Source organism: Epinephelus fuscoguttatus, linkage group LG12 (genome assembly GCF_011397635.1).
Source record: "Epinephelus fuscoguttatus linkage group LG12, E.fuscoguttatus.final_Chr_v1".
In the NCBI taxonomy this organism is placed as follows: domain Eukaryota; kingdom Metazoa; phylum Chordata; class Actinopteri; order Perciformes; family Serranidae; genus Epinephelus; species Epinephelus fuscoguttatus.
The window spans coordinates 42,492,120-42,517,252 of NC_064763.1; the positions used below are offsets into that span (position 1 = coordinate 42,492,120).

General features: G+C 43.0%; 1 protein-coding gene across 2 annotated transcripts; it reads right to left on the reverse strand.

Moving 5' to 3' along the window:
- Positions 1 to 2,153: 2,153 nt before the first annotated feature.
- slc13a5a (solute carrier family 13 member 5a) lies at positions 2,154 to 23,866 on the reverse strand. 2 transcript variants are annotated; one of them, XM_049592680.1, is made up of 13 exons: positions 23,554 to 23,866; positions 21,031 to 21,159; positions 18,710 to 18,846; positions 17,094 to 17,326; positions 16,479 to 16,640; positions 13,743 to 13,926; positions 12,354 to 12,476; positions 11,974 to 12,186; positions 5,298 to 5,401; positions 4,996 to 5,117; positions 3,407 to 3,568; positions 2,954 to 3,091; positions 2,154 to 2,865 (listed from the first exon to the last, which is right to left on the reverse strand). In XM_049592680.1, exons 1-13 carry the CDS (start codon positions 23,665 to 23,667, stop codon positions 2,737 to 2,739), a joined length of 1,950 nt encoding a protein of 649 aa, XP_049448637.1. In that variant the 5' UTR covers positions 23,668 to 23,866; the 3' UTR covers positions 2,154 to 2,736. The 2 variants fall into 2 exon arrangements, with proteins under 2 accessions (XP_049448637.1, XP_049448638.1); XM_049592681.1 differs by lacking the exon at positions 23,554 to 23,866 and adding an exon at positions 22,554 to 22,572.
- Positions 23,867 to 25,133: the final 1,267 nt, after the last annotated feature.

The window sequence follows — 25,133 nt, forward strand, 5'->3', positions numbered from 1 at the left end:
ATATAACAAACAACAAAATGGTGTAACAGTATCAGAGAAGTGTCCGGCCTCTGTAACTCTACTACAGTGAATATACCATGAATCTGACGTGAATCTACAGTGTGTGCAGTTAGTACTTATTTCAAAATAATGACATCAGAGCAAAAGACAGCATCTTGTTTTATCTCCAAGGTAACAGATATATGTGTGTGAGAGGCCCGACATAAAAAGTTGTTGTTGTAGTACAGTGCCCAGAGAGGCAGTCAGAGCTACAGGCTACAATGAGGCTAAAAACAGAGTTCAAATGAGGTTTTTCCAAACAACTTTTTATGTCGGGGCTTCAGGACACTTGGATCACTACGGACAAGCAGTATGGAGATATTTTGTGGTTTCAATGACGTGTTTTTGGACGTTTGAATCTGGGGCGCCGTCAGCCTCCATTAGGTGGAGTTGTGTTGCTACCTCCTCTCCCCTTGGATCTCTGCAAGTGATCGAGAATCCAAATCAAGAATCCAAATATCAAAGAATCATTCTACAAAATATATGAAGCAAAAATGGGAGGAAGAATCGGACATTTGAACAGCAGAGGACGACAGGACAGAGACGTGAAGCTAAAGGTCCCTGAGCCGGGAGCCTCACTGACCAATCATTATCTTGTTCTCTGGGCCCAAACATACAACCATACTGGCAAGAGACTGCAACTGAGATTAATGAGATAACTGGGAAGAGTAAGTTTTCTATCTACATTACACCTATAAAAATACACACAACTGTCCCATACAAAAATAAATACTTACTAAAGATACTTTCATCCGGTCGCAGGAAGAAGCCAGAACTAGCGAATAGCTACGAGTTGATTCTCCGACATCGGATTACAAACTTATAAACCAAAGCTACTGTTTGGAAAGACTCATTTTTATTTTGAGGCCTGAACTGAAAAATTTACAAAATATCGGGAGAAATGGATCGTGTATAAACGTCGCTGAGAAAAGTGTGACGCTGTGTGACAAATGTTCTGTGACTTGACCTTTTCACACCCTTACACCTTCTTTGTCTTTTAAATAAAAACAGTTATGCTAGGTTCACATCACACAACATCAGCCTGATTACAACTCAATGCTGCAACGTACGGTGTCGGCTCAGAATGTGAACGTCAATGAGTGTCGAACACAATAATCCATAATCCATCGTTTCATCTTGTGTGTCATAGTAGACGACAGCTGACGGCATGTCTGGGACGCCTCATGAAGTCCCTACAGAAAGTCTAGCATGTTTGATTTTCTTTTGTCTTCCACGACTTCTCCCGTCACAGCCGTCACTTTGACCAATAGGAACACAGAGCGATCTGTTGCCATGGAAACTGTAGGACAACAACAGCCCAGCCTTTTAGATATTTCCTGTAGGGACGTTAGCACACAGAGTAAACAGGAAACAGCAGAGGCACTTTATCAACCGGCTGAGTACTGCCATTAGCATCAAGCTAGCAAAGAATGTTCTTTCTTCATAATGGAGGATATAAAGGAATCAAACTCACAGATAGTGTCTGGGCCTTTACTCAGCACAGCTGCAGAGGCTACCAGCTGCATCTCAAACACACACCACCATTTAGCATTCTGTTCTTAGTTTAATCAAATTCAACACTTCCTGTTTCTGTTTCAAATTAAAAGCCTCTCATCATTTCAGCTGAGAGAATCCCTTCATTTTCTAAAAAGGCTTTTATTGTGAAATATTTGGCAGGACTTCCTGTGGAGGATTCAGTGACTGTCATAGTTTGCATGTGGTACTTCAAATGTAGCTCCGCCCACCTGGTGACACTTTTTATGTTACCACAGTAACAGTTCAGCTGAGACACGAACAGACACAGTGACTGAGATAATAATAACAATAATAATAATACAAACAGGAAAAGAATAATCTGATGACATCACACACGTTGTGAGAGATGACCAGTAATGATTGGTCGTGGACACACAGCAAAAGTTTATGACTCCACAACCTCCTGATGTGACATAGAGACCGTGTAACGGACAGAAATGTCGTGTAGTGTGAACCCAACATTACAAAAAAACAACGTAATAACATTTGTAGGATCTCAGAGGAAGCGTTGTATCATGATATGCTGATGACGTGTACATATTTGTATAGTGTCAATACGTTAATAATTCAATCACTCGTTTGTTCAAAGATCAACTTTTATTAACACGTAATAAAACTGTTAGCAACAAGATGGTAGAAAAGTTAAGTATGTACAGAAACATTCACATGTTACCAATAAAAATATTTAAATAGAAAACAACACAAAACACAATATTTTATAATTACTACAAATAATTAGATGACACGAAGAAGAGATGCTCCCTGATCTGTAACTATCTGGAGTCAGTTTCCCAAAAGAACAACTGTTAGTAAAGTCGCCACCAAACAACATTTTGAAGGTTTGAATTAAAAATATTTGGGGAGAAAGTTTCCGTCAGTTCTCAGATATTAAACTTTATTTATCGGGTGATGGTTCAAATGAGACGCAGGTTTATTTATCATTTCTGTTTTAGTCTGCAGTGTTTCAGCAGCGCTCACAGTCGCAGTCTGGTGAGAGAACTTTTGGGAAACTGTCTCCACAGAACATCCGAACATCCAGGCAAAGTTCGTGGCGGCTCAGACCCAGCAGCAGTCATACGCCACTGTAAAATAAAATAATAATTTCACTTGCAGCCGAGTGACGAGACCTGAAAACAGACATGAGGCAGCTGGTTGTTGATCCTACATGGCGGTGGTGGCGTTGGCCCATGGAGGGAACGAGTCCAGGCCGAAGATGACGCGCCCCCAGCTGTTGATGGCGAGACTGATGCAGCTGATCCCGATGACGTTCATCACCACGCCAGCTTTAGCCTGCAGGGGGCGCAAAGAACACGGGGGTTATTATGGCGTCATGGGCGGAGCTGAAATAGTGGTGTTTTCCTCCAGAATCGGGACGCACCATGTCAGACACTTTGAGGATACCGGAGGAGAAGGCGATGGCGTTGGGAGGCGTGGCCACCGGCAGCATGAAGGCGAAGGAGGCGCTGAGGGTGCAGGGGATCATCACGTACAGAGGGTTCAAGTTTATGGACTGAGACTGCGTCAGGACACAGAAACACACTCATGTCAACGTTCAGTCAAAACGACTGCTGATCAAATTATTCAGTGTCTAAAAATGCAGATTCTCAATGTCGCTGTTTTTTCTGTCGCTGTTACGGTCGATGAAACTTCCTGTTGAGACCTTTCACACTAACAAGTGTTTAATTCCTACTGTTGCTGTTGAGAAGCTTTTAATGTGAAACATCTACAGGAACCTGAACTGAACGGCTCTGCTGATGACGACTGACTGTGACGGCGTGAACGTACAGTGTGCATCATTAGTGTGTGTGTGTGTGTGTGTGTGTCTTGGTACCATGGAGGCCAGGATGGGCAGGAAGAGCGTTGCCGTGGCAACGTTGCTGGCACACTCGGTGAAGGTGGCAATGAGGAGGCAGAGGATGATGGCGATGGCCCAGGGAGGGATGGAGTGTAGCGGCGTCATCTGAGTGCCAAGCCAGCGGGACAGACCAGACACCTGACGACACACACACACACACACACACACACACACACACACACACACACACACACGTTAGTATGAAGAAAACATGACATCACTGAAAGGTGTAAAGCTTCTGCCTGGATCTAGTTTCTAGTTTCAAGGATGTTTTTTACATCATTCAGCACAACCTTTCCACATACTGTACGTCCTAACTCGTAACGTCCTCACTTTGTAAAACGTCCTCACTTTGAAAAATGTCCTCACTTTGAAAAACGTCCTAACTCTGTAAAAACGTCCTCACTTTGTAAAAACGTCCTCACTTTGTAAAAACGTCCTCACTTTGAAAAAAGTCCTAACTCTGTAAAAACGTCCTCACTTTGTAAAAACGTCCTCACTTTGAAAAACGTCCTCACTTTGAAAAAAGTCCTAACTCTGTAAAAACGTCCTCACTTTGAAAAAACGTTCTCACTTTGAAAAACGTCCTCACTTTGTAAAAACGTTCTCACTTTGAAAAACGTCCTCACTTTGTAAAAACGTCCTCACTTTGAAAAAAGTCCTAACTCTGTAAAAACATCCTCACTTTGTAAAAACGTTCTCACTTTGAAAAACGTCCTCACTTTGTAAAAACGTCCTCACTTTGAAAAACGTCCTCACTTTGAAAAAAGTCCTAACTCTGTAAAAACATCCTCACTTTGTAAAAACGTTCTCACTTTGAAAAACGTCCTCACTTTGTAAAAACGTCCTCACTTTGAAAAAAGTCCTAACTCTGTAAAAACATCCTCACTTTGTAAAAACGTCCTCACTTTGTAAAAACGTCCTCACTTTGAAAAACGTCCTCACTTTGAAAAAAGTCCTAACTCTGTAAAAACGTCCTCACTTTGTAAAACGTCCTCACTTTGTAAAAACGTCCTCACTTTGTAAAATGTCCTCTCTTTGTAAAACGTCCTCACTTTGTAAAACGTCCTCACTTTGAAAAACGTCCTCACTTTGAAAAAAGTCCTAACTCTGTAAAAACGTCCTCACTTTGTAAAACGTCCTCACTTTGTAAAAACGTCCTCACTTTGTAAAATGTCCTCTCTTTGTAAAATGTCCTCACTTTGTAAAACGTCCTCACTTTGTAAAACGTCCTCACTTTGTAAAATGTCCTCTCTTTGTAAAACGTCCTCACTTTGTAAAAACGTCCTCACTTTGAAAAATGCCCTCACTTTGAAAAAAGTCTAACTCTGTAAAAACGTCCTCACTTTGAAAAACGTCCTCACTTTGAAAAAAGTCCTAACTCTGTAAAAACGTCCTCACTTTGAAAAACGTCCTCACTTTGAAAAAAGCCCTAACTCTGTAAAAACGTCCTCACTTTGAAAAAAGTCCTAACTCTGTAAAAACGTCCTCACTTTGTAAAACGTCCTCACTTTGTAAAAACGTCTTCACATTCCACAGTGTCTCTCTGAAGATGTTAAACTCACCTCGCTGCCTTTGGCCAGAGCAAAGCCGCCTCCCAGCAGCAGGACGATGTTCCAGGGCATCTTCTTCTGAGTCACCTGCCAGGTGAGCAGAGCTGGGGCGGGGCCTCGAGACACTGGGGACTCTGATTGGATGAAATCAATATTATAATCAAATCATTGAAAGAAATTCAAGAAATGTCAACTTTGTGTGTGTGTGTGTGTGTGTTACCTGTGTGTGTGTTATCTGTATGTGTTACCTGTGTGTGTTATCTGTGTGTGTGTGTGTGTGTGTGTGTGCGTGCGTGTGCATGTGTGCGTGTTACCTGTATCACAGCTCCTCCAGAAGCAGAGGAAGTGCGGCGGCTCAGAAGGAAGAACAAACAGCAACACAGCAACAAACAGAGCGACGGTGGCATCAGTGACGAACCTGCAGACACAACAAACATTTATTTATTTACTTTGATAAAATCAGCAGAAAACAACAAACATTCACATCCCACAAAAACAAACAGGACAAAGTCAATGAAGACTCTTATATTAAGTCGAAAAACCAGCTCGCCTTCAGAGGGCAGCTTTATGACATCACAGACTGATAAATGTCTACAGTGTAATTATAATAAAATAAAATAATAAAACCTATGATAATAATAATAATAATAATAATTCATTCATTCATTCATCTTCTAACCGCTTCATCCTCTTGGGGATTGCGGGGGGGCTGGAGCCTATCCCAGCTGACACTGGGTGAGAGGCAGGGTTCACCCTGGACAGGTCGCCAGACTATCGCAGGGCTGACACATAGAGACAGACAACCATTCACACTCACATTCACACCTATGGACAATTTAGAGTTATCAATTAACCTGCATGTCTTTGGACTGTGGGAGGAAGCCGGAGTGCCTGGAGAGAACCCACGCTGACACGGGGAAATAATAATAATAATAATAATAACAATTTATCTAAAAGGGCGGCACGGTGGTGTGGTGGTTAGCACTCTCGCCTCACAGCAAGAGGGTTGCCGGTTCGATCCCGGGCGTGGGAGCCCTTCTGTGTGGAGTTTGCATGTTCTCCCCGTGTCAGCGTGGGTTCTCTCCGGGCACTCCGGCTTCCTCCCACAGTCCAAAGACATGCAGATTAATTGGTAACTCTAAATTGTCCGTAGGTGTGAATGTGAGCGTGAATGGTTGTTTGTCTCTATGTGTCAGCCCTGCGATAGTCTGGCGACCTGTCCAGGGTGTAACCTGCCTCTCGCCCGATGTAGCTGGGATAGGCTCCAGCCCCCCCGCGACCCTCAAGAGGATGAAGCGGTTAGAAGATGAATGAATGAATGAATGAATTTATCTAAAAGTTAATTAAATCCACAGAATATAAACAGATGTTTTGTCTCAGGATAAAGTTGTTTTGATTGATTAACAGCTCAAGTTACAAAGATAAGAACAGAGACGCAGTATTTATACGACTGCTGTTTCATGTGTTCAGTACCGTCCTCTCTGCTGATGGCTGAACGTGATGCCAACTCGTAGTTTGATGTCGGATTGTTCTCAGGTACGTTGGATTTTTTTTGTAACACTGTAAAATGGCACCAGGATGAATAAATAGTGACCCTACGTGTTTTTCGCCAACTCATTATCCTCCTCACGCAGCTTCACTTCCTGTTTGCCTTCATGTTTGTTCTGCAATAATCAGATGTCCTCCTGTCCTCTGTCGGCGTGGAGTAACGGGTCACATGGTGCAACAGCAGCTGCTCAGTTCATGAATGGGGATTTCACCACAGAGTATTTGTGTTTGAACTCAGCGACCAAAAGTACTGGCATGTCCCCAAAATCCATGAATCCATGTCCTCTTCACACCGAGTGTTTTTTTTAATGTGTTATTCATTCATTGCAAAAAAGTTCAGGACGAGAGTTTCACCTGCCGACACCAAAATGATTCACTTTAACTCACTAACTCTGTACCGTCCCAACTTTCACCAAACGTCCTCACTTTGTAAAATGTCCTTACATTGTAAAAACATCCTGACTTCGTAAAAACGTCCTGAGTTTCCACAAGTGTCCTGACTTTGTATAAACATCCCCACTTTTCCCAAATGTCCACACTTGTTAAAAATGTATAACTTTCCACATAGTCCTCAAGTCTTAAAAATGTCCCCAAATGTCCTTTACTTGTAAAAATTTCTAACTTTCCACAAATGTTCTCACTTTATAAAAAAGATCTAACTTTCCATACTTTGTGAATAATGTCCATCTTCATACAAATGTCCTCTCAGTCAGTCCAGAAGTGCAGCAAAAAATTAATTCTTTCTTCAGTAAATTTAAATTTACAACTCACTGTTGGTCTCTTTAAGGATGTTTTTTTCCCATGTCGTCATGTCTCTGTGCCGTCATCATGTCTCTGTGTCATCGTCACATCTCTGTGTCGTCACGTCTCTGTGTCGTCACGTCTCTGTGTCGTCATCATGTCTCTGTGTCATCGTCACGTCTCTGTGTCGTCACGTCTCTGTGTCGTCATCATGTCTCTGTGTCATCATCAGGTCTCTGTGTCATCGTCATGTCTCTGTGTCGTCACGTCTCTGTGTCGTCATCATGTCTCTGTGTCGTCATGTCTCTGTGTCATCGTCACGTCTCTGTGTCGTCATCATGTCTCTGTGTCGTCATCATGTCTCTGTGTCATCATCATGTCTCTGTGTCATCGTCAGGTCTCTGTGTCATCGTCATGTCTCTGTGTCGTCACGTCTCTGTGTCGTCATCATGTCTCTGTGTCGTCATGTCTCTGTGTCATCATCACGTCTCTGTGTCGTCATCATGTCTCTGTGTCATCATCATGTCTCTGTGTTGTCATCATGTCTCTGTGTCATCGTCAGGTCTCTGTGTCATCGTCATGTCTCTGTGTCGTCAGGTCTCTGTGTCGTCATCATGTCTCTGTGTCGTCATCATGTCTCTGTGTCATCATCACGTCTCTGTGTCTTTCCAGTATGTATAAACATTAATGACTGTCTCTTTAGAGACACCGAAGGATTGCAGGTGAAAGTTGAATCCTTATTTTGGCATCAGCTGCAGTTTGCTTACGATCAACCTGTGCAATCAGGAAACATGTTGAAATCACCTGTTTGCACAAACTGCATGTCCAAGGTGACTGCCCCCCTCCTGCCCCCCCCCCCCCCCACAACCCCGCCTTTAAAAAACCAGGTCAGATCACCTGTGTCCTGCTGCCAAAAATCACTTTCAGCCTCTAACTGACCATCAGCCTGCAGAAGGATCCGACTTCTTTAACCCCATCAGGTCCAGAAAATATAGATGTTCATTTCTTTAAGGAAATGACAAACATCAAACATTAATATCTGTTGGTGTTGTACGTTTCTGCAAACCGATCTGTTGCCATCTCCCTGTGTCAGCGTGGGTTTCCTGGTGCTCTGGTTTCCTCCCACAGTCCAAACACATGCAGGTTAATTGGTGACTCTTGCCCAATGCCAGCTGGGATAGGCTCCACCCCCCTCTGACCCCAACAGGATAAGTGGTTATGGGGAAAAAAATGAATGAATGAATGAATCAGCAGGGCTGTGATTTGCTGCAGGACTCAATTGTGATATTGCTTTTTTCAACAGCTCTACAAGAGCCATGAAGTTTAACATGACTCACACACGTTTGATCTCAGGACTAAATCTCAGACCAACAGGCTATGTTAACTCTATAAATATGTTTCTGTGTGAATACGAGTGATGGTTCATTTCCAGGAGCGTGAAGGAGGAAGAAGCTCACAGTTTAATAAAAGTGATTCTGTTTCTGTGATGAACGGTTTTAAATTAAAATGAGTTGAGGAGAATAAAAAGAAAGAGATGAGAGCTCAGATTTTATCAGTCCGTCACCTCCTGATTCTGATCACTGATATTTTTCTCCTTATTCTCGGAAATGGACTCAGGTTTTTTGTTGTTGTTGTATTTTCAGCTCAGTGTTGAAGGACGGACACTAGCAGGACAAACAGATCAATGGATGACATCCTGTGCTGGTCATGTGACCCAGCTGGGACTTTATAAATTTACAACACAATGCTGACATCGCTATGGACATGGACGGCGCAGAACGGACCTTAGACCATCCTGCACAGGTGGTTCCAGGTCTTTAGATGGCGCTATAGAGCTGCTGAATGACGGCGGCAATATTTTACTCCAGTGTGGGTTTAGACAACATGACGACATCATGGAATCAAAAGAGCTGTGACATGTAACTCAACGGCATCGGCCTCTAGTGTGACATATAACATACGTGTTAGCAGCTCTTTATAAACAGTAACAGTGACATCACATGTCAATAACGATCATTTAGTGTCCCTGTTATATGGCGGCTGATCTCGTCCTCTGCTCGGAGGGTAAGGAGCTCCTGGACCTCATTGTTTTCACTACTTGTGGACATTTTCAGCTGCTGTTTTTCCTCTTTTCCTCTTTGAGTTAGCTGCTAACTGCTAGCAGCAGCTTTTTAAATCTCCTGTGGTGGGGTGCACTCATAACACGTCGGCAAAAAGTCACATCTGTGCTGCCCACGGTCCCGTCCTGCTGGACAGACATTGTTTCGGCGCCGTTACTACCTTCCATGCTGCTTTAAAGGTGAGATGACTCCGTCCCTCCGTTCTGTGATCGTACCTTTTACACGAAACAGTGAAGCAGAACAACAACGTTATTGAGGTGACATTGAAGAGGAAACGTAAAAGACTTTTAGGAACTCATTACAGAAGGGTTTGTCAGATTTGTTTCAGATTTTGGGTGGTACAATCTTCAAATCTTAACAGTGAAACGTTACCACAATTCTGTTTCTTTTTCCTTGTTGCCATGGCGATGCAGCAAATTCTGATGTTTCAGCATGACACAGGACATTATCGTAACTTGACTTTATGGTGTCCAATCTGCCCCAGATTTCACAGCCTGAAATCATCAACAACTGATACTGACTCACAGTCAGAGCGCCACCTACTGCCAACAGGAAGTCGGTCTACGTTTAATTTAAACAGTGTGATCTACACAACATACAACATGATGTATAATTCCTGTGTTTTCTCTATAGCGCCACACAGTGGGATACAATTTGCAATACATCTTATCCAGCAACAGTCCACACAGCAAATAACATCTAAGTCATGAGCGGAAGGTTGCATCAACCAGCGTCCTGCCAACACCCCGACATGCACAAAGGTGCAAGAGCCCGTTCATTATTTGGATCAGTGTTCATTTTGGCAGCTGTTCTGGATTTAGTCTTATTAGTTTTAATCACATTTTAGTCATTCTTATCCTTAAAAGTTTTAGTTGATGAAGATTTAAAAAATTTTAGTCAACAAACATTTTAAAGGTTTTAGTTGATGAAAACTTTTAGTTTTAGTTGATGAAGCTTCAAAACATTTTAGACTTTACTAGATGACGATTCAAAATGTTTTGGTCACCAAAAATTTTACATTTTAGTCAACTTTTGGTGATTTTTTTTTTGTGTTTTATCTTCAAACTACACACAACAAAAATGAAATATAGATTTTATCATAGTTTTTATTATCAAGATCTTTCTTTAGCTTGTCATTGTCTTGTTTTCGTCATTCGTAAAAAAGCTAAAAAATGTTCACCGTTGTCTTCGTCAGCAAGATTAACATTGAATAAATACATACACATACAAAATGACAAGGTGTGACTGATCATTCAGTCGGAGTTCAGAGAGCACTTGTGTAAAGACTCGACTCTGGACCTGTTCATGTGCTCATGTGGTGAGTGCTGAGACCAGTTGAGTGTCGGCAGCCTCGGTGACCTGCAGCCTGACGCACTTCATGCAGCGACAGTGTGCAGGTCAGTCCCACAGTTTGTACCCAGGACACGTTTCCTCTGTTTGTTCTTCGCCTCTGATTCCTGTGTGTTTGCCCCGAGGCAAGGTCTGCATTTGACAACACTGCGGGTTCATTCAGTCGTCTGAACTCTTTTTCCACTTTACATTAATGCAGGACCAGAGCTGAACACACACACATGTACACACACACACACACACACACACACACACATATTCCAGGTGGTGTTCGGACTCCAGACAGCAGATTTAAGGATTTACAGACTGAATGTGGAGCCAGAGACTCGACTTCAGTCCAGACTGAGCAGATTGAAACACACAGAGGACACGCAGGTTCAGTCACTGCAACAAAGACGGCAACCTACACTGGTATTTCAACTAATTGTGATGTCATTTCCTGGAGTATCTTCAAGAGCTTCCTAGCCCCAGAACCTGTACAACCTGAGCTAAAAGGTTTAAGAAGTCAATAAACCAAAAGAACTGATTTAAGTGTTGAAACTGTGGCATTAAAAAAATAATACCAAAGTCAGATGTTTTTTCATCAGATTTTACAAAATAAAAACACCAAACATTTTGATCCAAAAGATTTTTACATGTAGAACCATAAAGAAAATATTCGTAACACTCAATTCATTATTTAATATCTGAGATACACTCATTTTTATGAGCCGAGTAAAAAGGCGTTGCGATGAATTCTTTATTCATTCCTCCTGCAACACCGTGCAATTTTGCACCACATGTAATGTAGAGCAATGACGTCATTGACATGGTGATGGAGAAGACAGAAGCTTTGGCTTTCTGCTGCAAAAAGAATAAATGTTCTCTCTATTGTAGTTTTATTTTAGATTGGTTTTTACAGGATTATGCAATCAACGATCTCCTGCAGCCATTACTATCAAATTCTGGTGTAATTCCAGTAAATGATCATGTTCCCACCACACGTAAAGTAAGGTAAGGTAAGGTTATGATGTGACGACACAGGAGACAGAGGCCTTAGCTTTGTGTTGCTAAAAGAACATTACGGTTCTTATTTTAAATCTGTTTAAATCAGGATCATGAAAACAGCGACCTGCGGCTGGTTCGTCTGTTCTGAAAGGGTTAAACTGTGAAGATACTTTATAAAGTTTGAACAAGCCTTTTATTGAACGTTCTCTAACCCCCTCAGTTACTCGAGTCTGTTGGTACTCACTCGGCCTTGGCATTGAAGACGTGGGTGGCCCAGCCGTCCATGAAGCGCGGGTCTCGTGTGAACCACAGCACCACCATGAGGATGAGGAGCGCCAGGACGCTGACCTCTCCGTAACTCACTGGCCCCAAACGCCGATGCTCGTCCCGGATCACTTCGTATGCCGCTCGCTCCTTCTCTGACTGCACCGCCCCACAACCCCACGTCTTCCGCAGGCTGTGAAGAACCAAAGTCAACATTTAACGACTGGCTGATTCAAGATCTTTAAGAAAACTACAAATACCAACAACCAGTGCTGAGAGACACCTGAATAACCTCGACTCGACTCTTCACAGGAAGCTCTGAGTGAACTTTTGTTTGGGTGTTCTGGTGAAGAGACTCACTTGAAGCCGATGAAGAGAAACTGCAGCCAGAACCAGGCGAGCATCAGCGTCAGCACCATGGTGGGGAAGGCGAATGCGAACCAGGACGCAAAGTTGATCACGTCACCGTTCTGAGGGAAGAGTCTACGAGAACGAGACAAACAGGAAGTTAAACATCACAATAAACCTTTATCAAAAAGAAACATCAGAACATTTCAAGCAAAGGTTTGAACAGAGCTGAGATCAGAATTTGAGGACTGACACGAGAAGTATGATAAAGTTTCTCTACAATGAACAAATGAAGCCAAAGTTTTCAGATGCTAAAAACCTCAAACTTTCTGATCAAGGAGTGAACAAGGTCACAAATCTGACCAAACAATCAATGACCATCACGCTTTGGTTCCACAGAGTGTTGAAATGAGGACTGCAAAGAGGAAGCACTGTAAACATCAGTGTGTCGTCTGTTCAACATGAGGGAACCTGAAACCTTTGGTCTGAATGGGTATAGAAGAGAACTGGATACGGCGTTGGAGGCGGGGCCTTCTGTTCATTCCCATTAAAGTTGCTATGTCACAATCAGAGTTGGGAAGTAACCACAGACTGTTTAAATAATGGATGCAGCCACCCTGATGTCACCTGCTGGTGTGTGGACTCCTAATTTGAAGCCTCAAGTTCGGCACTTTGGCCGTCGCCATCTTGATTTTTGGAGCCAGAGGTAACAACGCTTTGTCAGAGGACTTTCACGTCTACATATTACGCACTGGCTATCTTTCTGTCTGCTGTTGAGGTTCTGGATGCAGCAACCAAAGGCAGGATGTCAAAAACATGTGGTCATGCCAGAAGTGAACAGCAGGCTGCCAGGTGAAAGTCGGGTGTTTGCTGCATCCGTTGCTCTGCTCTCTCTTACAGTATTACATTTTAAAGGTAATCTTCCTCATGATGGTCACAACCTCAGCAAAATGACTCATTTCAGTACCAGGATTTGATCAGTTTGGTACGATAACACTTGGAGAGTTGAGAAGAGCCACAGGACTAAATAATTTTATCCTCATTCACGTTATTGGAGCGCTAAACAGGAAGTTAGCTGCTTGGCCATCATAAGTCTCGAGTGCTCCTGCTCTGTGGGCCCAGTGATGCAGAAGATGTGGGTAATTCCAGAACATGAACTGTTTTGGTGTCGGGCTCCACTGAGCAACGTTTATAAGAATGAAGGAGGCCCCGCCCCCAACACTGTGTCCTGGTCTCTTTGTAGATCCATTGTACTCACTGGTTTTCAGATGTCTGTTTGACAGGGACACTGAATCATAGTCAGAGTGTCGTTGCTGTTAGCAGGTTGTTGGTTTGGATTTGGAGCCGATTGTGTGTGTGTGTGTGTGTGTGTGTGTGTGTGTGTGTGTATGTGACACCTACTGGCTCATCTGTCCCATCAGAACCAGGTTCGGTCCGGTTCCGGTCAGAGTAGCGATGCCCCCGATGCTGGCAGCGTAGCACACACACAGCAGGAGTCCTTTACTCATGTTCCTCCTCTGCTCCTCTTCATCACTCAGCTCCACCACCTCCACCTGACAGCAGACGTTCTCCACCGCCACGACCACTGCAACAGACCGTTCGTACAGTCAGTAAATCTGCGTGTGTTGATTAACCGCAGATTCTGATCAGTCCCCAGATCATGCATCAGTTTTTAGTAGTTTTTGGGATGTTCTTAGACGGGTTGTGTTACAGCTGTGATCTCATGAAATCTAACCGCAAAACTAATCCTATCATCATCCCTTGTTTACTTAAATTGACCTATGGCTAAGCCCCGCCCTCAAACGTGATGAGCCAATCACAGTGCGTATAGCCATTCCCATACACTGGGACATTCTCTGCCTGGACGTCCATTGAAATGCATTACAGAAAGTCAGTTTGTTGGGTTTTATGAGCTTTTTCAGAGATTTGAAGTTTAAAAATGGTCAAACGGTGTGCATGGGGTACATGCAACTCTGACACAAGGTATCCTGAGAGGCTGGGCGACCAGGTGTATTTTTACACTTTAAACCACATCTCAAGCGAGAAAAGTGTCTCCTTTGGATAAAGTTGTGTGGTAACGTTAGACCACAACATCAACTCAACGTGAATAAGATTAACAATGATGTCTACATCTGTTCTAAGGTAAGTCAACATTGTGTTTGAGGCAACATATTGTCACTTTGCTGGAAAGAAATATAAAGTTATCTTTAACATCTCTAGCTAACATTAGCTAAAGTTAGCCTAACGTTAGCTCCTAGCTGCGTTGTTCATCATGTCACCTTGTTTGCTGGGAGTTCATTAGCCTATTTTGTTCTAGTTTTGTACTTTGGTGATGGTACATCATTGTTAGCTGTTGTCCAAAGGGCTCTAGTTAAGCTAACGTTAACTTCTGGAGCTTAGCTTCATTAACTTATCTGTAATGGCAGAGATAACAAAGGTTGGCAAACGTTATGCTGAATGATTCAGTGTAAATACTGTAGCACCAAACTAACGGAGAGACACTCTTGGTAAAGATGGTAAAAAGGCCGTTATCCTTTTCTCATATTCTGAGCCAAAAACCTTAACTTCAGTGGCACTTTAACTTGTTGTCTTTGATGGTGACGGCAACCAGATGCGGTTCACAAGCGTACACTGTGACCTGTAAATTTTGGCTTGTAATTTAAGCTTTTCATCGACCTTCTCAACAATAAAATGATGAATATATCCCTCCAATGCGTAGTTTAGGCCCTTTTGGTTACTTCTCAATGACATCTGATCGTTATGTCCCCAAAAATCATCAGTTGCCTCCTGTGAAATGCCGTGTACTGTGACACCTGCCATAGCGCCGGGCACTGAATGTTGATAGTTTGTCCAGGTGAGTGGAGGGGGGCGTGGCTTAGCCATAGGTCAATTAGAGGAATAATCATGCTGTAAAGTTTGTAAACAGGAAATTCAGCCCTGCTCTACGCGTTGTGAATTGTCTCCATTAAAAGTCATTTTCTCTGAGCAGCTCTTGTTTGCAGTGAACTCACGGATGTTCGGACAAGTGTCCCTGGATTCCTGTGATACTGAGGAAAACTTAAAAACAGGAGGATTCTCAGGTTCTGCAGTCATCAGCGCCTATTGTCTGTGATTTTTCAGGGATGTTTTCTCATGATGGACATCAGAGATGGTGACGTCCTCTGGGAGTGTCAATCACTCTGAATCTAAAAAGTACTCAAGTACTCAGCGTTACATCTCAGATGTCAGAGTATCCCAGAATGCACCAGTAAAAGTTTCCAGAAGGGTCTCAGCTCTGACCACTGAACGGTTATACAAGAACAAAAACAATCTTTTAAGTCTTATGTCAACATTTGGAATATAAAGTTCTGTTTTTCTACAACGTCTGTGCTCGGTGTTTCTTTTACAAAATTTTGGGACATTTTAAGCATTTTTTGTGGTGACAGAACGGGGTATTTACAGCCTTGTTTTTGGCAACAAACTGGGTATTTTAAAAAAAAATGTTGGGACGCTGCCAGCCATGTTTTGGGAACAAAACCAGATCTTTTTTAATGAGATGATGGGAAATTTCCAGCAGTGCTTTTGGCGACAAAACCAAGCATGTTTGAACAAAGTGTCTGGACATTTTCAGACGTGTTTTTGCCAACAAGACTGGGTCATTTTCAATGAAACACTGGACCATTTCCAGTGTTTTTTGTGGTAACAAAACCAGGTATTTTACTGGGGGACACCAGGTCATTTACAGCCTTGTTTTGACAACAAACTGGGTATTTCAAATGAAATGTTTTGACAAACAAAACCCACAAGCTCCTGGGACATTGCCAGCCGGGCTTTTGGTGAGGAAACCAGGTTATTGTTTTTTTCTTAACAAAATACTGGGTGTTTGGCTTATGGCAAATAAACTATAGTTCAGGTTGGTTATAAACGGTTACAAACACATGCACTTGATGTCCAATATGAAATTACACGAGGACTCCACTGATTTAGCATTACACTACTAAAACACTGTTACTTTAACTAAACTCTCCACAAAGTCGTTGATGAAGTAATATTCATATTTTACTGCAGTGAACAGAAACAAACAGCTGTTCTAAAGAAAAAAAAATCAATCTAATGAGTGATTTTTCCACTCATGGATTTTCTCCTCTGTGGACTCACCGGGTCCTGGTGGTCCTGGAGGTTTGTCCTGTGGTGTCGGTTTGATGATCCCCTGTCTGTCAATCTGACCGTCTGAGGACACTTTCTGCTCAGAGGACATGTTGTCTTGCAGGTTGCTGGTTTTCTCTGAGTTGCCTGGTGTTAAAGTTGCAACATTCAGACCTGGGAGGAAACACACACATTACAGGTCAGTGTCAGACCACAGAGAAACTCAATCCAGTCACTTAATGATTCAAATATTTTGGCGACAAATCCTGATATTATTCAAAAACCCTCAGGACATTTCCAGCTGAGTTTTTGCTGACAAAATCTGGTATTTTTTAATGAGATGCTTGAAGTTTTTTCAGCCATGTTTTTGGAGAAATCGCTATTTTTAAAGAAATGTCAGGACTGTTTCAGCTGTGTTATTGGCGACAAAACCAAGTATTCTTAAACGACACATTCGGATATTTACAGTCATGTTGGTGACCAAACCGGGTATTCTACGCCACAACATGTTTTCTGAAACATAACCAAGTGGTCTTTGGGCCTAAACATAACCTCACGTTAACCACAGCGCTGTTGAAACATAAAGTTTCAACATATCTGCTACATAAAACTATGTATTAGTCGTACCGTTCTCCAGCGTGTTCGGAGCGGCAGTTTGCAGGATGCCACCAGTTTTCTCCTGATGCTCCAGGTGGAGGTCGGCACTCCCTCTCTGGCTCTTCGAGGAGGGTTCAGGGTCTACGTTGTCGTGCAGCTGGTCCAGGACGGCCTGGACGATTGGGACCATCATGGCGGTGGTGGCTGTGTTGCTGATCCACATGGACAGGAAGGCCGTCACTCCCATGAACCCCAGCATCAACCTGGGAGACAGAGGTACAGGTAGGAGGCTCAGTTATCTGTGAGTGTAGCTGTGCTGTAAGTAAACAGTCTGAACTCAGATCAGTTTTCTCTGACAGAGATGAAAGTTTAGTTTGAATCACCAACTCTGTGAGAGGACACCAGTTTAAACCTCCAGACTAACATGTTGCACACGAAGAAAGAAGTTTCTGCTTCTTAACAGTCACATGGATAAGTCAGAGTTTACAATGAACCTGGGGACAAATCCTAGTTGGCTCACATTAGTTATTTGTTGAGAGTATAAATAGAGAGATGTTGAGCTTTTCAGATGATGATCAGTAAGTGTGTGCTCGTAAATCAGCCCTTAAACCTGTCAGTTACGGACCGTGTCATTATGTCGCATGTCAATGGCGACGTAACTCCAGTTACCATAGCCATTAAATGAAGAAGAAGAAGCAGACCGGATGAGACGTCAGAGAATGAACATTACTGTTGCTAGGCTAAGCTAACTCGTCATGGATCATGATTATGCATTGACGGTTGCTGCACTTTCTGACACCGAAGCTATCCTGGTAAACACGCTGGTAAAACGGAAACATACGGGTCAACCAAGCGATCCCAGAAGAATTTGGGATAAGAAGAGAGCTAAATCAAGGATAAATATTGGTGCGGCCTTTCCGAGATGGAGAGAGCTTCGTGAAAATGTAGGACTACAATTCGACGACGACCTCGCGTGTGTTCTACTAGACAGGTAAGCAAACATCTGGCTGATGTTATCGAAATATTAATCATTTCCACCTGTGTATTGCAAGCACTGCTGCCCGCCGGGGCACCAGCGCTCCGGCCAGCGGCAGATCTGTATCTGTTATATGACTACAACTCCCATGATCCTATGCTACTTCGTGACATCATCCAACTCCGTCTTCTGTTATTGTTTTGGTTTGAGACCCCTAGTGGCAGAAAATTACATATTGCACATTTAAGCGTTGAATTTTTTCGTAGAAATTGTAGACAGTTAGAATTTTTGTCAACTAAAATGTTTTGAACTTTTTGAATTCAGTTTGAAATAAAATCCTGTCAGCGTCAGATAATGCTGAAATGATAAACATTTTATGAACTTAACATTGATGCTAAATGTTAGCATGAGTGAGTCTGAATGTGGAACACACCCTGAGATTTAATAACAACATGACCTCGTCTCTGGCGCCACCCTCAGGTCAAACATTACATTGTAATTCCACAAGTGAGAACAATAGAAAACTTTTTATCTACTGAACAATTTAGTTTCAGTCTGATGGCGTGCTGCTGAGTGTTATAAATAATATCTCTGTTTAACAGATTCATTTTGTTCTTGTATTCAGTAGCGCAGACATCGACCCTGTAGCTCAGGAGATCATGTGACTCACAGGGCGGGTCGGACTCCGACCAGTAGCAGAACTCGGAGTGCGATGCGTTTGTGGAGGTTCCAGTGCTCCACGGCGACGGCCACCATCAGCCCGCCCACAAACAGCATGTTGGTGTCCTTCAGGTACTGCATACACACCTGACACACAGCAGGAAGGATTGACAGGTGTTAGACAACAAACCTCAACACTGCACAGCTGCTTTTGACACTTCATGCAACAAGAATGATGTCTGTACCAGGCACCAGGACCTCACACACAGTCAGCAGGTCTTTATGCAGCTCTATGTAATAATTCTCCATCACTGGCCCAGTGTTGAACAAAAGGAGGTTAAATAAGGCTTTACACTGTGAGGCGGAGCACCATGTTCATTTGTCCAACTAATATATGATCCATTCATCCTGCTGTGTGTAAATCATTTCTCAGTGTTAGAAGAAGAGTCCATCTTTCCATCTCATGAATCTCTTGATGATGATTTTCAGGCAGTTAGAAACAGGAGGATCGACCTGTGAATGTTTGCAGGACTTATTGGTCATCAACACTTGAACTTTGCAATGATCAAACCAGAACTGAAACAAAAGGTGAGTCGTTTAAAGTTTTAAAGTTAATGAGAAGTTTTTGTCAACCTCACACATCGACCACACAGGAAGTGTTTCAACAGCTGGAGGTGACTTTTTGTGACAGTTTTTAATCAGAATGAAGCTTGTTGCTTCGCGCCTCGTGTTTCTGTGAAGGCACCTGGTTCTTTTGCCGGAGCGCCCTGAACTCCACGAGTTAAAAACAATAACAACAAACTCAACCCAGAGCAGAAAAGCACCCCACATCATTTCTGCTTTTTTTCAAAGGGATGATCTGAGAGGCGGGGCTTCTGTGGTGGTCATGACAACAAGTTTACAGTTGGTAAACAACGGAGGAGAAACTGGTGGTAGTGGTTGCTGGATACCCAGAGCTATACGGCCTGATGATAGACAGCAGGTTGTCAAACTGTCCCTGAGTCATCCTAAAATATGGAGGAGAAGCTCCTGGACCAACTGGTGGTACTCCCCATGATCCAGCCTCTTTTTTAGGGTCTCATGTACCCACACAGATCTCTGTTTATCTGCTGACAGCCTCTCACCCTCAACCAGAGCTACAGACAGCACCCTCTGCCTCAACATGGCAGCAGCTACACACTGATTACTGCAGGATACATAAAGTAAATAAAGATGACACGGGAAGGTTAGGGTGAGGAGGTGATGGGGTGGTTGCCTGCCTTTTTTTCCAGTGTAGTGCACATTGCATGCTTTCTGTGTGATCAGGGCCTCAGACTGCAGATGAAAAATAATTTCTTTGGGTTATTTTTAGCCTTTTACTTCATTTCATTGGTCGGTGCAGATTTTCGTAACAAGGCAGGGACGTCTCTCAAGATTAAAAACACAAAGACGCTCCCAGTAACACCACTGAAGGAGCTCATGTGTCCTGGAACAAAATCTACCAACAGTTCAGCATCACTTCTGGATTTTTGCCCCTCTAGAGTTCATCTCTCTGATAAAGACCTGTGATAAAAGATGAAGCAGGTTTTTCCGTTCAACCACAGACACTGATAAATATTAACCTCAATGTCAAACATTAATTTAGTGACTCGTGGATTTGCCCCAAAAATATTGGGGGAGGAAGGGGTCCAGTTTGGGGACCTCAGAGTTATGTCTCTGCTCTTTGCAGATGATGTGGTTCTGTTGGCTTCATCACACTGTGACCTCCAGCATGACCTGGGGCGGTCTGAGTGTGAAGCGGTTGGCATGAGAGTCAGCACCTCCAAATCTGAGGTCATGGTTCATGCTGGATTGTTCCCTCTGGGTTGGGAGAGAGTTACTGCCTCAAGAGAAGGAGCTCAAGTATCTCTGGGTCTTGTTCATGAGTGAGGGTAGAATGGAGCGTGAGATGGATCGGTGGTTTGGTGCGGCGTCTGCAGAGATGTGTAAGCTCTCGATGTCCTGGTCCATCTGCGTCCCAACCCTCACCTATGGTCATGAGCTCTGGGTAGTGACTGAAAGAATGAGGTCACAGATACAAGCGTCTGAAATGAGTTTCCTCTGTAGGGTGTCTGGGCTCAGCCTTAGAGATAGGGGGAGGAGTCAGACATCTGGAGGGAGCTCGGAGTAGAGCCGCTGCTCCTTCATGTTGAGGTGGTTCAACATCTGATCAGGATCCTCCTGGTCCAGCTGGTAGGAGGCCCCGGGGACAACCCGACAACACTGTTTGGACATCCCTGCTGTAGGATGTGTGTGTGTGTGTGTGTGTGTTCGTGTGTGTGTGTGTGTGTGTGTGTGTGTGTCCTTTCTTACATCTTTGGACTCCATGATGCCGAGGACAGGGAACAGGATGGTCGGCAGCAGCGCCGTCACCGCCAGCGGCAACACCTCAGTGCACCAGTACACCGCCATGAGGGCTATGACATAAGCACAGGCCGCCTCCTACACACACACACACACACAGAAAACATTTAACATATCAGGTAACTCTGACTCCCAAAACATTTAACTTCAGTCACATGATCAAAGCTGCTGATGTTCTGATGGTTCCTCTGTAATGAGATCTCGACGGTGGATTTTAAAGGATCAAAAAGTTTCTGACTGTTGGAGCAGATAAATAATCACCTGAGCGTCTCATCAAACCGCAGCACCTGGTTATGTAACATGTGAAGCCAAAGGTGTTTTTGTTGGAAGCTGAAGACGTGTTGACTCAGACTCACGCTGTGAACTTAAACCTCTACGACGCGTCTGCTCACCTGAGACTCTGCGTTTGTTCACCTGCTGGACTCCAGGATCCAGCTGTGACGTCTCAAACCAACTGATGCGAAGTGTTCACGTGTGCAGCGATGATGTAACGAGGAGAAACGTGAGGAGAGGGCGGCTTGCTGACGGACTGACAGTTATTATATAACGTGATGTTTATACTTTATAAAGAGAAAAACACTTCCTGTATAATATTCATAATATTACTCTGAATAATGAGTACTTTTACTTTCAGTGCTTTATGTACATTTGGATGTGAATAACAGAGTACTTCTACGCTGTAGTGTTCCTACCTAAAGTACGTCTCCCACAGCTGGTTGTATATGAAGCAAATGTGGAGGAGAACATGTGTGAAGCTTCACGCTGTGACTGTGAGAACACCGAGCGGACTGAATAACAATGAGGTGAAATGACCTGTTAAAGAGGCCTGACCCTGCAGGGAGCTGAGGACGGGAGTGTCTCTGTCCAAACACGCCGTCTCTGTCTCAACGTGTATTCACGTAAAGACATGAAACCTGAACAGTTTCACATAATGTCCCTATAATGTTTTCATAATGTTTTTATAATGTTCCTATGACGTCAATAAGATAAGATAAGATAACTGCAAATGTGTGAAAACCTTATGTTTCTTTACTTTTTCATTTTCACCTTTACGTAGTGACAACACTGTGGTTAATGTGTGTGGTTAAAAAAAACTCATGTTGTTGCTAAAAACATGGCGGCCAATGTCCCAGCATGTCTTTAAAAATACCTGGTGTGTCGCTGAATCACAGCTAGAAACGTCCCGACGTCCTGTTAGAAAATACCTGTTTTTGGCACCAGAAAGACGCCTGGAAATATCCGGACATCTTGTTAAAAAGTACCTGATTTTGTTGCAAAATAATCAGTTCTGGTAAAGACCCGGCATCTCGTTAGTACCCAGTTTTGTTGCCACAAACACAGCTGGAAACGAGCCAGTGTCTAATTCAAAATGTCCGATTTGTCAGCAAAAATGCAGCTCGAAATGTCTCAACGTCTCGTTTTGTCGCCACAAACGCTGCTGGAAACGACCTGACCTGTTGTTAAAAACATACCCGGTTTGTCGACACAAACTCAGCTCGTACACGTGTGATCTGAAACACGACACTTTAGAAACGATGATGATACGTGAGAAATATACGTTTGCAGAATCGTTGAGTTGAACGTTTTCTCCAGGCGACTTCTCAGTTTTCTGTTGAACTTTTAAAGAGTCTGAACTCTGTTCGTCAATCAGTGACAGAGGAGTTGTGAACGTAACCTGCTGCCTGTCGGTGTCCAAACAACTGAATCTCAGCCTGTTGGTCTGACCAGTTTAAATCAGCCAGTAAATCCCCAGTTAAACTGGTCAGACAATCTTCAACTGGTTTTACATTTACTCAGAGTACTGAACAATGTTGAGGTTCTTGTACTGAAACATGAAACTGATCAGTATGTTCATGCATCAATAATATCTGATTGATTATCAATACTTTCACTGCTGGTACTTGAGGTCCATGTTGATGCTGATACTGTTCCACAGCTGTTTCTTAGTCAGTGTTACTGGTGTTACTGGTCAGTGAGTGGTGAACTGGTTCAGTCGAAGTGGTTTGTTAGTTTCACTGATGAAGTATCAATAAACTGGTTTTGTCCACTGGGATATTTCTAATGAACTGGCTGATCTAACTGGTTGGACATCAGCAGACTGGTTGATTAAACTGGGCAGTTTACTGGACAGTGGTTTGTGTTACTGGTTCATACTGGTTATTTGTGGTGTGGTAAATGTAACTGGTCAGTGTTCAGTAAAAGAGCAACTTAACTGATTAGCACTGGTGATTTATACTGGTTAGTGTTCAGTCTAGTTATTCAAACTGGTCATTTAGACTGGTTAGTAGCTCAGTAAACTGGAAAGTTGAACTGGTCAGTGTTTGAAAGAAAGACTAAAAAAATTTGGTGGTTAATGCTTCGTAAAATGGTTATTTAAACTGGTTAGAGCTCTTTGACTGATCATATTTAGTGAACTGGTCAGTAAACTGGTCAATAAACTGGTCAGTAAACTGGTCAATAAACTGGTCTCACCGTGGTGCTGACGGCGAGCGGCAGCAGGATGAACGGACTGCAGACGAGAATGACGACGCCTTTCAACCTCCAGACCTGCTGCAACATTTTCACCCGCAGAGGAAGAACCGCCATGGATGATGATGGTGATGATGATGAAGATAAAGATGATGGTGATGATGATGGTGATGATGATGAAGATAAAGATGATGATGATGATGATGAGTAAGTCTGAATGACTGTCAGAGAACAGCTGGATCAATGAGACTCTCCTCTGTCCTCTGTGCTCACACTGCTTCTGCTGCTCTCTCTCATTTGTGATGCACTTCACGGTCGACACTAAATATTAACTCCATGTGTGTTACACCACACACACACACACACACACACACACACACACACACACACACACACACAGTGTGTCCCAGCAGGTGTTATCTGAACCTTTCCACACAGAGTAAACACTAAAGAGGAAATCAGATCTCCTGTTTACGTCACTTTTTTTATCTTCTTGCACAGATTCAACAAAAATCAGTAAAAGTTCACGGTTTGTTCTGAGACGCAGCAAATATGTGCCGTCACATGACCATCACTCAGATCAATCTGTCAATGTGTAGCACTGACTGATGGTGATCGACATGTTCCTACAACAGCAGAAACATGTTTAAAGACGGTTTTATGATCATTTTAAATAAAGTCTGTAGTTTGATTTTCTCTTCATCAAATGTGACATCTGCTTTTTATCAAACATTAATAGTCATAATATAACAATAATACCTGTGTGAATATCTGACTCGCCCTCTAACAGCTCTGTGGACACAGCACTTTGAATTTATCAACGACAAAATCTGAACTTTATTACAGAAATAATTTGAACTCTGTTTTTTTGTTAAATTCCTTTTTTCTCTCACAGGTCACGTCTGTTCAAAGTCTGGTTTAATAAACTTTTACTAAATTAAAGTTAAAGCTGGACTTTCATTTATAATTAAACGTCTGCTACATTCAAGCCAAACGACGTCGCACATGATTCAGGCCCCGATCACACAGAGAGTTTTCTTTTCTAATCGAATGCCACTTGTAAACAAATCAGCAAATAATTTGCTGGGCACAGATAAACAGAGATCTGTGTGGGTACATGAGACCCTAAAAAAGAGGCTGGATCATGGGGAGTACCACCAGTTGGTCCAGGAGCTTCTCCTCCATATTTTAGGATGACTCAGGGACAGTTTGACAACCTGCTGTCTATCATCAGGCCGTATAGCTCTGGGTATCCAGCAACCACCACCAGTTTCTCCTCCATTGTTCACCAACTGTAAACTTGTTGTCGTGACCACCACAGAAGGCCCGCCTCTCAAATCATCCCATTGGACAATGGGAAAAAAGCGGAGATGGCGTGGGGCACTTTTCTGCTCTGAATTGAGTTTTTTTCAACTCGAGGAGTTCAGAGCGCTCCGACAGAAACACCAGGTGCCTACAGAGCGCAGAAACACACTTCATTCTCATTAAAAACTGTGACAAAAAGTCACTGACTGAGCATCAGTATTTGACAATTTCATAGTTACACATCTGATTTATTTATTTTTTTGCAGGGTTAATTTCGT